General features: G+C 36.2%; 1 protein-coding gene across 1 annotated transcript in view; it reads right to left on the bottom strand.

Moving 5' to 3' along the window:
* Positions 1 to 13634, bottom strand: part of fer1l4 (fer-1 like family member 4) — a 70122-nt gene that overhangs the window by 13495 nt on the left and 42993 nt on the right. Inside the window, exons 30-39 of the mRNA XM_073916769.1 lie at positions 13204 to 13369; positions 8130 to 8242; positions 7022 to 7138; positions 6446 to 6485; positions 4548 to 4651; positions 4288 to 4422; positions 4071 to 4187; positions 1794 to 1921; positions 1442 to 1612; positions 1015 to 1169 (exon numbers count right to left, since the gene is read on the bottom strand). Of these exons, the coding sequence (XP_073772870.1) occupies positions 1015 to 1169; positions 1442 to 1612; positions 1794 to 1921; positions 4071 to 4187; positions 4288 to 4422; positions 4548 to 4651; positions 6446 to 6485; positions 7022 to 7138; positions 8130 to 8242; positions 13204 to 13369 (1246 nt within the window). The remainder of the gene's footprint in view (positions 1 to 1014; positions 1170 to 1441; positions 1613 to 1793; positions 1922 to 4070; positions 4188 to 4287; positions 4423 to 4547; positions 4652 to 6445; positions 6486 to 7021; positions 7139 to 8129; positions 8243 to 13203; positions 13370 to 13634) is intronic.

The raw sequence follows: 13634 nt of genomic DNA, 5'->3' as shown, positions 1-13634 counted from the left end.
GTACTCTTCTATACTCTTCTGTTTAACTTCACCGACATAGAGTGAAGCAGAGAAGTAAACAACTCTCTACAATTATTGTATGTGTATATATATATTTATATATTAGTCATCATTTGAAGCGGATTAGAGTGGACTATGGAACAACACAGATTATTGTCTTACTACAATATTAAAAAAAAAAACTTTTGATCCACTTTAAATATAGGCTAGTTTGTGTGTATATTCCTTCATTAGGTAAATCATGTTAGTAATGTATACATCAAGCATATACTGTACGATATTGGCAACATCTGACTATGTTGTGCCTAAATCCATTGAGTTATTCCAGTATAATCCATCAGTTGTTAACTGATTAGATATTAAATGCTTGCATTAATGAACAGCTGATGTAGGGTACCAAATAAAGTGCCTGCTGCATATACAATAGAATAAAAATATATAATAATATAAATAAAAAATATTTTTCTTTTAAGTAGTTTAAAGGCAAATGTCATGGGTGAATATTGTGGGAATATAAATTTATATTCCAAAGTAATGCAAAGTGTTCTCTTTTCAGTCAACTGGTCAGGCGGTTTCTGTCTCCAGAACATGATGAGATCAGGCCTGAAAAGGCAGTTTACTCTCCTCTTAAGAACACATTATAGACAGAACAGCTTTGTCTTAATTCAGACTTGTAATAGAACTTGCAGATTGCAGACCTAAAGTAGGCTCTGTGGACACATGGACAACTTAAAGACGCTGTATGACTGCAGATTAACCAACACTTCTCAATTAAAGAATTCTGCTTGTTTTGAGTCTCCTGGACCTGGTTCTCTCTTCGTACCCTCCATCATTTATACTTTTTCAACAATATCATAAAACAATAAAAGTATGTGAATATTTTTTACAGCTCCTGTATCTCTGTTTTGACCAAAACTAAACTTCCTTTCAGAAAACAGAACACAACATTACTTTTTGTTTTACATAAAGGCACTTCCTAATCATTATTTTGAATGAATAAAATAGCACTTCTACCCTCTGGAAAAGCCTCGTTGGGAACTCTGAAGATCTTGTTGAGCACTTTAACTTCAGACTCTCGATACTCCGGAGAAGGAATCCCATTTTTGCGGCAGAGCTCCAATAATATCGCAGTGGGCTTCTTGGCATCTCTCCATTTATTATAGCCATCCCTGAAATCACAAGACAGCTTAATCTGATTTAACCTGTGGAGTCAAACGAAAATCAGGCCAAAAAACTGCTTGATTTGTCTCAGTCTTTTAAAACGCAGCAGCTGCAAACAATCAGCCGAGAGCTCTGTGAAAGTAAGCAGTTGATGAACTTTTAGAAATTTCAGAATCTGACAAAAATAATAATGACAGTGATAGTAGTGGTCACGACAAAGATAATAGCACTAATCATCATTAGAATCATTATCAGCACCATCATCACAACCATTACCCACTTATCATAATGAAGGGCCAGGCCACACCCGGCACGGTGGCGGCTGAAGAAACGGTTCTCCAGGTCCACGCGAGTTTTGCCAATGAGGTCATCAGATCCCACAAGATCATGGTCAAACACATACAGCGTGAGCTCTGTCTCCAGAGGGAAGGACACGGTCAGTTCAAACACTCTGTGGAAAGACCAGGATATGGTATTGTCAGTGATGTAGAGTAATGCATTGTAAACTCTCAAATGACTGTAATTGAGTAGTTTTCCTCAGGATCTGTACTTTACAGTTACTACTTGATGCTTATTAACATACTAAGGTTTAATGGTGTCTACTATTTGTCTTGTGAACAGATGGCACTTACTCTCCAAACACTGGGTTCAGCTGTTTAGGAATGTAGCGTTCTTTGCTGTCCATTTGCTGCTGGCCAACTTTCACCACCACATAGGGGTCTGCCTTTCCATTTGGGTCTGTGGGAGCCAGATTGGTTGCCTTTGAGTTCACAAGAAGAAAAAGTTCAAATTCTAACAAATGCATAGAAAGTATCAATGAAAATGGTTACATTTATTTTGATAGTGCCCTAAAGACATTATTTTGATTATAAGTGACTTGTCAAAAACATGTCAACTATCATTCAGGAGTTCACACTCAGCTGACGATTGATAAAAAAGCATATTTGACATGCTGTCCCGGGAGAGAGCCCTGAGCTCAAAAGATCCTAGAGCCCGGGGCTACCTCCCGATTGAAGGGTGAGAGGGAAGTTTGAGCTCGGGTGGATCTCAAGAACTTCCCTGCTATAATTCACACAATTACTGTGGAAATACAGTATACTGCTGGCTAGAGCTTATCTATAGCGCCAATTTGTTTTGTTCAATTAACCTATGTTGCATGCCTTTGAACTGTGGGAGGAAACCGGGGAACCCGGGGGAAACATGTAAACTCTACACAGCAACGTCGATTAGCCTGGTAAGGACTTAAAGCAGTGACGTTCTTTCTATGAGGCAACAGTGCTGACCACTGCGCCGCCGTGCCACCATGTTAAGAAAGAAAAAATGAGTAGGGGTGGAAGGCAGGATTCTTAAAAACGAAGACACTGAGGTAAGGAATTCTGGTTAATTATGGTGAGTGAGGAATTGACTGATTGGTGGATTATGTATTAGCTAATGCTGGACCAGCCGTGTTCAAACATAAGCATGCACTTTTCTTGAAATTGGTTTATAAATAAAATACACATAGAGTATTACTAGTCTGTTAAGTTTAATGTTAGTAAATAAAGTACTTGCAAATTTACCTAACGTCAGTAAAATATCTGTTGAGGGATCATGGATAAAGAAATTTATAATTTCTAACTAAATAAAAAAAGTATAGAATTAGACACAGCTATTTTCTTTAGTATTTCATGTATATCTTTAAAAAAAAAAGGTTACCGGAAATATAAAATTATCTGGAAATTATAACTACGTGAGGTATGATTATATATAAGGTGCAGATTAACACTTGCTTATTACAACTCGATGACTCTGAATATTTTTAAACGATACAGGGTGTTGTTTTGTGGTTCTAAAAGTATTCAGAGTGGTTGCTCTGCTGTTCTTGGTGGTTACTTGTTTGCTAGGGTGTTGAAGGTGGTTTCTAGACAACTGCCTGCCATTTCAAATGATAGAAAACAAACATACTGCCTTTATTCAGATTCAAAGATAATCATTTTGGTTGCTATTGTTGTCTAAATGGTTGCTAAAGCGTGGCTAAGATGCTGCCTTGAAAATATTGTTGGCAGTTCAAACAGCCCAGCTTTAAGACAATATTCTGATTTAAAGATCTTATTAAATCATTCATTTTCCTTCGGATGAGTCCCTTATTTTTCAGGGGTCACCAGAGTGGAATAAACCGCCGACTATTCCAGAATGTGTTTTATGCAGCGGATGCTCTAGCTATGTTGCTCTATCTAGCTGCAACCCAGCACTGGGAAACACCCATACACTCTTACATTCACACACACATTCATTTACTAACAGTCAATTTAGTTCATCCAATTCACCTACAGCGCATGTATTTGGACTGGGCAAAATCGGAGCACATGGACAAAACCCATGCAAACACTGGGAGAACATGCAAACTCTACACAGATATGCCAACTGACCTAGCCGTGACTCTGATTCAAAGATCGGATCAATAAAACTTTTTTACAATAGACAATAATTTGTTTTTACAATTTTTACAATAAAAGTCTATGCGGTGGGTTGATAGGGTGACGTAACTAGTTGCTAGGGTATGGTTACAAAGTTAAAAAGTCATCATTTATTGGCTGCTCTCTTGACAGAGTAAAATGAGCCCAGCCACAAGTCTGTACAACAGTTTGACGTGGAGGTATGAGCTCAAAAACTTTAGTCCAATGGCAAGTCAAGGGGAGTTTTTATAATTATTATTATCGTCAGAAAACTGTACATCGGATTAATTAAAAAAGCTATAGCAAGCCAAGTTAGAATAATCTGAAGTTCTGATGAGAGTTTGGTTGTTACAGCTTGAGAGGCTTAAGAAGAGATACACTTTAAAATTTGGCTCAGAAGCAGTTTCAATCCCTGATAAGTATGTAACATGTATATGCAAAATAGAACTGTAAAATGTGAACTTTTATACCCACTTTTACAACATACACCCTCACAAGGACTTTGATAGGTGTATTTTTGGGAATCCCGTTAGTGATCTGACAGTCCGCTTCCTCGTCTTCAGGAGCAATGGGGTATATAAGAAACGATCCCTGCAACGAAGCACAGCTGTGGTTTAACCTCTAATCCACAGCTTCCTTCATGCACGCTGTCACACTGTTGATCTAAGGCATGTGAGCTCGCGCATCTTACCTTATATTTACCCATATATCTCGAACTTTCATCTTCCTCTTCATCTTCCAGACTAGATTTGCCTTTGTAGACAGGAAATATGTGCAACCAGTCCATGAACTGACTGAAGTCGTTTTCCAGTTCAAACTTGTAAAGCTGAAGGAACGCAATTAAAATTGCACAAAAAGCATCAGAAATGAATTCTGGAATATGCTTTAAGAGTTGAAGCGCTGTAAACACATATTAATTGAAAAGTAGCAGTTTATAGAACATTTTCAAACCTGTAAGGTGCAAATGTTCTTCCTTTTTGGAGCAGGAGAATCTACTTCAGTCACACCTTCATCATCCTCTGTCTCCAGTGCAGACATGGTCAGCGGCGCTCCATCTGAGACATTAAACTCATGCTAACTAATACATTGAGTCAAGTCTTCTTAATTAATATAGCACTTTCTACAACACCTATCGTTTCGATATAGTGCCATTATTTATGTAAAGACAACTTGGTGTTGATTAATTTCAATTCAATAATTGTTAAGTTTGTTAATTAAGCAAAGGTTCAATTCAACTACAAAGAGGTCTGCAGAAGACAGCAGAGTGGTGACTTATAAAAATATAGCAGTGTTAATTTGGCTAAATTTGTCATTTCTAAAGCAATTTTGTTTTGTGTTTCAGTTCATCTTTATCTTTATGCTTATCTTTATCTACACCAATGATGTCAAACTCAATTCCTGGAGGGCCACAGCTGCATTGTTTAGCTCCAACCACCTCAGACTTACACCTGCTTAATAGTCTCTAGCAGTCTTGAACACCTTGATTAATTGGATCAGCTGTGTTTGATTAGGGTTGGAGCCATAGACTGTAAAAGATATGGACGTAGTATCCGTGACATCACCCATAGGTTTCTGAAGAACGCAAAAGAAGCTACCAGTAGGCGTGGCCAAGCGTTGCCATTTCAGTTCGCTTCATCGCACCAACCGAGGGATACCAAATAAGAACAAAGAGGCTGAGCATGAGAGGAGTTACAGACGCCTGCTAGCATTTTGTTTAGACAGGCTTTTCTTAGGGAGAATTGCTTAATACTTTATTATCTGCGACTCGTTTGTGTTCTGACCACATGTGCTTGGTTGTATAATATATCAATTAAGTGTTAAGACTTTTAAAAACACTTTTGTATTTCACTGAACCACTAAGCGATGCTCTTATGACATTTTTCTACAGGAGGAAAACGCAAATTGCTTCAAAGTGCTTCAAATGTAGTCTGTGTCAGTAAATGCAAGGCTAATAATGAAATCCAGGCATAACACTGTATGACAACATTTCAGATGACAGTTCTAGAGCCTACAGCTAATCCATCTGTCAGATTCTGGAGTGCATTACAAGTCTAAAGTAAATTATAAATTATATAAAATAAAACAAATACATTTATAGAGATGGTATAAGTGTATAATCTTACTCACCTGGGAAATGGAGGCCATGTAAATGGTTTGTGAGCACAATTAAGTGCACACAGCATGCCATATTATCTGATAATTGTAAGAAATAACTCCAAAAAGCAACTGACTGTGTAAAGCTACATAAAACGAAACAAAAATACAAAAATACAGTATTTGCCGAGTTCAGCGGCTAATCAGCTGGAATCAGCTGAGATGATAAGCAGTGGTACCTAGCTGTCACTCAAGTGGCCACGCCCTTCAATATGCAGGCTTAATATAACTTATTATAAAGGAAACGGATGAGTTAAATAAAACCCCTCTCACAGTTCTCATGAAGCTATATGAAACAAAATCTTTCTTTGTACCAGGCTGTAAACACCTTTTTTTCTGCTGTAAAGTTGGCCATTTTAACAGGGGGGTCAATAGAAATGTGCTCTATTATGGAGCCAGGGCTAGCAGAATATTTGTTTCACGAGGGAGAGTGGGAGGTTGCCGCTTGGTTGGAGCAAAACTGTGCAGAGCTGCAGCCCTCTAGGAATCGAGTTTGAGACCTATGATCTACACACACTCACAGGAGAGTAAATGGGTTTTGCTTTTTTAATTTTGCTGTTTTGTTTTGTAATGAGCTTGATGATTATTTTAAGCATAGCTAAATTGTTTAAACAAGTTTTGAAGCCTCAATTTTTTCCATTTTGGCTGAATTTGTTGTAGTGATCACAATTTAATCCTGCTAACATGTATAATACCTCCATCCTGTCCATCTTCCAAGTCATCCTCTTTCTCTTCCTAAAGAAGAAAGGGAAACAAGACTTTTATGTTGAGGAATATATAACGCAATCTTAGTGCTATGTTTAAAAAAATATTAATAAACAAATAATAATTTAAATAAATTGTAATTAAATCATATAAAATCATATTTTGAGAACTCAAAATTACTAATATACTAATTTTCTAACTCTAAATAAGCATTTAAATAACTTAATTCTCACAATTTCACAGTTTATCTCATATTTTTACAACTTTATTCTTGTAATACTGCAAATTCATTCTCATAATTTTGAATTTATTGTCTAAGTATTAAAACTGTATTTGCAAAATCTTCAATTAAGTAAAACAGTAATGCACACTAAAAAAAATCCCCTTAGAAGTTGTTAGTAGATTTCACAATTAATTACAAAGTAATTCATTAAGCATAAAATGTTGAATAACTGAAATTGTGAAACTTTTTTTAATAATCTTAATTATACAATATTATAATTACAACTTCAATTAACAATTAGTACCCAAATCAGTATTACATATCCTTTAATGTAAGTGTTCACCTGTTTTTCGAGTTCAGCCAGAGACGCATAATATTTCGACCACCAATCAAGCTCCTCCTTTTCAGGTGGCTCCTCCTCTAACTCCTCCTCCTTTTTGATCACCTTTTTAATTGGAGACTGAAAAAAACGAAACACTGTACATTAAAATACCAACATTCACTCACTCTGATGTCAATTTCAACCGTTCATAAGTGTGTATTTGCAGGTTCAGCTTAAAAAAAGACCCAAATAACGTTTTATAACTCTAAATCAATCCCTTTTAGGCTTTGATCCAAATTAAGCCATTTTAGTGACTGTCACTTTATAATTTAAATGAGATTGTGCTCCCAGCCCTTTTTTTAAAAGTGGGCGGAGCTAGATATGCCTACATGTCAGCATAGTAGCAGATTCAAAAACAAGATTAACGCCCTATGCTATCGAGAGAGTCACTGATGGGCGGGGCTTTCCCCCTCTGATGACACGTACAAAGGGAGAATGTCAATCAAAGTGATTCTGCAGGGTGTTTTTATAAAGTGCAATTATAAAAAATAAAATGTATAATTATTTACCATTAGAAGCTGTTTATACTCACAAACTGCTACCACAAAACTGTGTTTAACCTCCTTAAAAGTGATTTTTGCATAATAGGTCCCTTTTATTTGCAAACAAGCCTGCACGCAAACACAGATTTTTAACAGCCAAACGCACACACTTATGATTGAACGCGTCCCATTTGGATGTCAGCAGGAGTCTTGGCTATGCAGGGGCTGCCCAATTAATCAGAGTGATCGAACAGCAGGAGCTCAAACTGCTACAGGAACACACTGCGCACGTTCACACTGTAATCAACAGGTTAATGGGTGCAAAGGGCTTCACATTTAATAACTGCAGACTGTGGATGGTTAAAACATGTGCGCTGAGTACTCATTAGGAGCTATTTCAAACATTAAAAAGCAGCCAACTAACGTCATCGCACCCAGACTAGATACTCCAAGACCACACGGCAGCTGTGGTGGTGAATAAAAAGGTTAGTAAAATCTCTGAAAAGTGCTGGAAGACGGTAGCTTTTTTTAAAACCGTTCTGCACACATGGTCATTTTAGTGAACTGAAAAATAAGGAGAAGCTTACCGTGACTAAGTTGAGAGGGTTGATGGGAATTTTGGTGTGCTTCAGAGGAAGGCCTCCCAAATCCATGTTGATCACAGTGGTTAATGGAGTGGACTTCTTAGGAGGCTTTTTCTCTAAAGTTGAGAGTGAATGTTTAGGAGTTGTTTTGTTTTAAAAAACAGACAAGGTAGTTGCAATGTTTCTAAGACTGACATTAAAAGGGACAGTTCACCTAAAAATGAAAATTATCCCATAACTGGCTCACCCTAGAAGTGAATGTTGCCTGAGTTTCACCATAACTAACATGTACATAGGTGTTAAAAGTAACCTTTTCCCTTTTACAAGATGTAAGATAAGCCTTTAGTGTCGCCAAGATGTGTCTGTAAAGCCCATTTTGATGTCTGAGTATACTGTAGCTGTTTTTGTATACTGTGGCTTTAAATGAAAATTAACTGTTTCTCCCAGCCTAGCGCTCCCTCATGCATCACTGCTTCTCATCATGCGCTAAAGCTGCCTTTCGACTGCAAACAACAAGCGACAGACCGGAAGTCATAAATTTCCAATGGAGAGCAGTCCGGGAGCTGCATGGAGTTTTGATCATCTCCGTATGCGGAAATTTCAGATCCGATTTGAGCTGTGGATACGTTGAAATATTTGAACTTCTAGTATAATAACAGTTGAGTTTATTATTATATTATTCTAATAATATTTGAGTTTCTAGTATTGATTCATTCATTAATTCATTCAACCATGGCAAATTATTTCGGAGACCATGAGAATCAGCTTCACTCCCATGGTGCACGACAACACTGAAAATTCTGTGCGAATTCCACAAGGGGGTGTATTTCGACAGTCGTGTCCAAATGTCGTGCGCAGTTAAAAGTTGGCTTAAGTCAGATAAACAGCACAGTGACGGACTCAGATGAAGCTGAAATGCAGCTCATTAGTCAAAAATACCAAGTAAGTTTATTTCATGTTTTTGTGGTAGAGTTTATTCAAGCCTTTCCAGCCTGATCTCACGAGGAAGCATAAGTATTTTACGTTTTGTCAGTTTAGTGGCTAAAGTTAGCCTATAAATACTAAACAGTTCAGTCATACGAAAATGTACGATTTTAAAAAGGAGGCGTGGCACCTAACCCCACCCCTAACCCCAACCGTCATTAGGTGATGAGCAAATCGTACTAAATTGTACAAATTAGATCATACGAATTCGCCACTAAATAAAAAAATTACGAATTGCCCTGAGATTGTGTCAGCCTTTCTGAGTCTCACAAATGCTGTTTACTGTATACACACACACACACACACACACACACACACACTCACACACACTCACACACACACTCACACAAAGACACACACACACATATATATATATATATATATATATATATATATATATATATATATATATATATATTAGCGTTTACTGATAATATCGCTTGTGAATTACATGGCGATTCGATTTTACTTTCTTTATAACAAACATTTTAAAAACGTTTTTAAACTTACAAAAAATATTTTAAAAATCACAGTTGTAACAAATATTTAAATTTATTTTCCAAAAAAAATTCTGTGGACATGTGTATAAGTATTTTTATAGAAACATGGTGCCTGACAATCAATATAATGGGTGGGGAAAACCACACTTGCATCTCACATTGCATATAGGTGAAAATAAAATGAAAATGTTGCCATTTACTCAACTTATTCAGGTTTCTTTTTTCTGTTGAAGACATTTTTTAAGAATGTTAGAAACCAGTAGCCATTAACTTCCATAGTATTTTATAGTGGAGATTATGACAGTGGCTAGTGGTTACCAAAATATCTTCTTTTGTGCGGAAAAGAAATAAGAATCTCCTGAAGGCTTAAAACACATGGTGAGTAAATGGTAAATAGTTATTTTTATTTTGAGGTCAGATGTCCCCTTTAAATAAGTCTCAAAAACTAAGAAAATGTTAAAAATTTTAAAGGAAGAAATATTCATTCATCTATTTTCCTTCAGCTTAGTCCCTAATTTTTCAGGGGTCGTCACCGCCAACTACTCTAGCATATGTTTTACACAGTGGATGCCCTTCCAGCTGCAATCTAGTTCTGGGAAGCACTTATGCACTCTTTCAAAGTAAGATATATTCATTCATTCATACATTTTCCTTCAGCTTAGTCCCTAATTTTTTAGGTGTCGTCACACATGTTTTACACAGTGGATGCCCTTCCAGTTGCAATCCAGTACTGGGAAACACCCATACACTCTCTCATCCCCACACACAGTCATACCATACAGCCAATTTAGTTCATCCAATTCACTTATAGCATGTCTTTGGACTGTGGGGGGAAACTGGAGCACCCGGAGGAAACCCATGTGAAAACGGGGAGAACACATACAAACTCCACACAGAAATGCCAACTGGCCCAGCTAGGACTCGAACCTGCAACCTTCAGAGGCAATGGTGCTAACCACTGAGCCACTGTGCCGCCCACAAAGGAAGCTGGGATATATTAATCAATGGCTGTGTACAAGGGACATCTGAATCCAAATTATGCTTAACTTCTTGTCTCAGGAGATACATTCTTCTGATTGAATTTGCATCTATCTATCTGTATGCTGCCTTCAAAATTTGATCTAAAATTTTCCACAAAGCTGTTTATTCAGTTTTTTATAATAGCTAAACATTTCATGACATTTCAAAGCAGCAATTGGGTGTCAATTTGTATGTAAACGTACACTTTTGACCAGTGTTTTCAAATTTTGATGACATTTCTAGTGAGAAGTTAGTCTTTGTAGTGAGCAAATATTAACTTATTCACCACAAAAAATCTCTCTGTTTATATATATATGCTGTCTCAGAAGTCTGTCTGAGTCCAAGATAGGGCTGCAAGGCAACCAATTGGCTGCCTAAACTTTGGGGACACCGCCAATATTAAATCATTGCTTTACCTTTTTTTAATTGTAATCATTTAAAATGTGCACAGCCTCCGGCTTTTTTAAGGCTATAAAGTTAAGCAATGCTATTCAGAGATTCTGTTCTATTCTTCTGATTGTTTCTAAGGATTTTTATGCTTTTTATATTTATAAATATTGTTTTAGTTTTTCTACAGTGTTGTAGGATAGAAAAAATCCATATTTACACCAAAAGTCAGTTATATCAATTGCCATTTTCTCATTCACAAGTTTTGAAGTGTGATGTACTGTAGGTGCAGAAGAAGCTATGGTGTCAATTGATGAAGATGAAAATGAAAGTGTGGATGATTGAGCATAATTACACTTTTAAAGAGTTGTCTAACTATTAACAACTTAAATCCAACAAACAAACCAGTAAAGTTCAAAATATAGCTATTTTGGTTGAAAAAACAGTACAGAAACAGTCACAGCTGACGATTTCAGAAGACTTGTAATCCTTGGGGGTTAAATGTTTACTGCACAGCCTGGATCTTTTGAGCTTGTTTTTTTACCCAGAGTGCATTCATATCCAAGCAAAAAGCGAGCAGACAAAACTTCAATCGCTCATGATAATTTATAGGGAACTTGTGAAATGTACATTTTTCATCTCTCGCTGATGTAGGTCAACATAAACATATGACTTCACTTAAGTTGAAGCATGTCAGGTAGACATACAAACACATCCTTTTAAGATATACACAAATACAAATCTACAGTAAAGCCAAAGCATCTTCCAAACCAAAGAAAGGCATCAAATCTCACCTTGGCCGCCTCTATTCCTGTGTTAAACATCATTTAACTCTCATTTCAATGTATTTACAGCAGTTGAATCTGTTTTTACTTTTTTTTTAAGCCATCATTTTGCTTTACAAGGCACTAATAAACCAACTGGAGTTTCCATGGATTACTTTAGTAATGGACAGATGCTTTAATGACTGATGAAAACTTTTAGTAGCTTAAACAAATTGGACACTATTCAATAGAGCAATACTAAGAAATATTACTTAGGTCAGACTTTATTTTGATGGGCAGTTTGTTGAATTTAAGTTACATTGCAGCTACATGCCATCTAATTCTCACTAGATTATGATTAGACTGTTGGGTCGGGGTTAGAGTTAGGGTTAGTGTAAGTTGACATGTACTTGCAAAGTTTCTTATAGTCAGTTAAATGACTGACTAAAGAGCAGTATCAATAGATATTAAGCAGACAGTCTACTAATACTCAAATGGGTTATCGAAATAAAGTGTTACCATTATGTTTTATATCTCTGATTGTGTTTGTTTGAAAGAAGAACAGTACTGTATATACAGCCAAGATGGCTTGAGGGTGGATAAATTATATAATATTCATTTTTCCTTGGATCAAAATGAGTTCACAAAGATGAAATAATACTATAGTAATGTATAGTAAATACTATACTGTTTCTGAACAATACTATAGTGGAGTACTATAATTAATATGTTGTGCTAATTCTATAGTTGCTATGGTCACACAACTATAGTGATTTAAGCAAATTTAAAAAATACAAATAAGTGCAAATAAGAAAACTCAATAAAAAGTTCAAATCACTGAAAAAGTTGTGTTTTATACTATAATATACATAATTTAGTGCAATATTCTATAGTTTATTATGATTCAAAACACTATAGTATTTCCTATAAATTACTATAGTGTTTTTTTCATTTGGGAGTTCAACCAAAAATGAAAATATGCTGTAAGTTTACCCATCTTAAGGTCATTCAAGACTTATTATTCTGAATGACTTATTCCTTCAGAATAACATTAAATATTTATTAGCTGAAACTGTTACCTGTGAATCATAAAAATACAAGTCAATATTTATTAGGATTTAGAGAGTCCAAAAAAACTTTCAGGCAAAGCAAAATGAACACACATGGGGTCTACTGAAACACGATAAGTAGTCTGTACAAGAAACAAAAAATCATCTACAGCGTTATTACCTTTTCAAGCACGTTACCATATTTGGCATTCAGTATCTTTTCTCATTTTAGAAGCTTAGTGCCATTCTGTTTTATAAAACATGAGAGTCTGGTGCACTTTTTACAAAGTAAAATATTAATGCATGAATATCAGAACAGCAGATGCTTTTATTATGACCTGTAAACCCCAAACATATGTAGAAGTTTCCATACCCTCAGGCTCCTCCTCCTCGTCTTTCCACTCCTCCTGGTCTCTGGGCCCAAACTGCACAAGGTTTTGAACCACATGAGTTCCCACCAGCACCAGCCTCCCGAAGGCCCTCTGCTCCATTACGAAAATGGTGAGAGGAGGATGAAGGTACACAAGCTCTGGCAGCTCCTGAGGACGCATCACCAGTCATGAGTTTTCAAGCAAAGTGCATGCAATTGAAGTAAGCAGGTCAATTTTTCGTCAAATGTTTAATATGTTGTGTTTAACATTGTTCCGTTTATAATGAGACATTTGCATTAAGCAATTTAATCTCAGAAATTCAACAAGAAGAGGCAATGCACACAATAAGTGCTAATTGTACAAAGGAACTGCTAGTGCTTAGAGAATTAGGTGCTATAGTAAGTTTTTTTATTGAGATGGAAGAGTGTTTCTA

This window comes from Danio rerio, chromosome 11 (assembly GCF_049306965.1).
Source record: "Danio rerio strain Tuebingen ecotype United States chromosome 11, GRCz12tu, whole genome shotgun sequence".
Classification (NCBI taxonomy): domain Eukaryota; kingdom Metazoa; phylum Chordata; class Actinopteri; order Cypriniformes; family Danionidae; genus Danio; species Danio rerio.
Note: the sequence above shows the minus strand (reverse complement) of the source record. Positions and strands in the feature narration are given on the sequence as shown.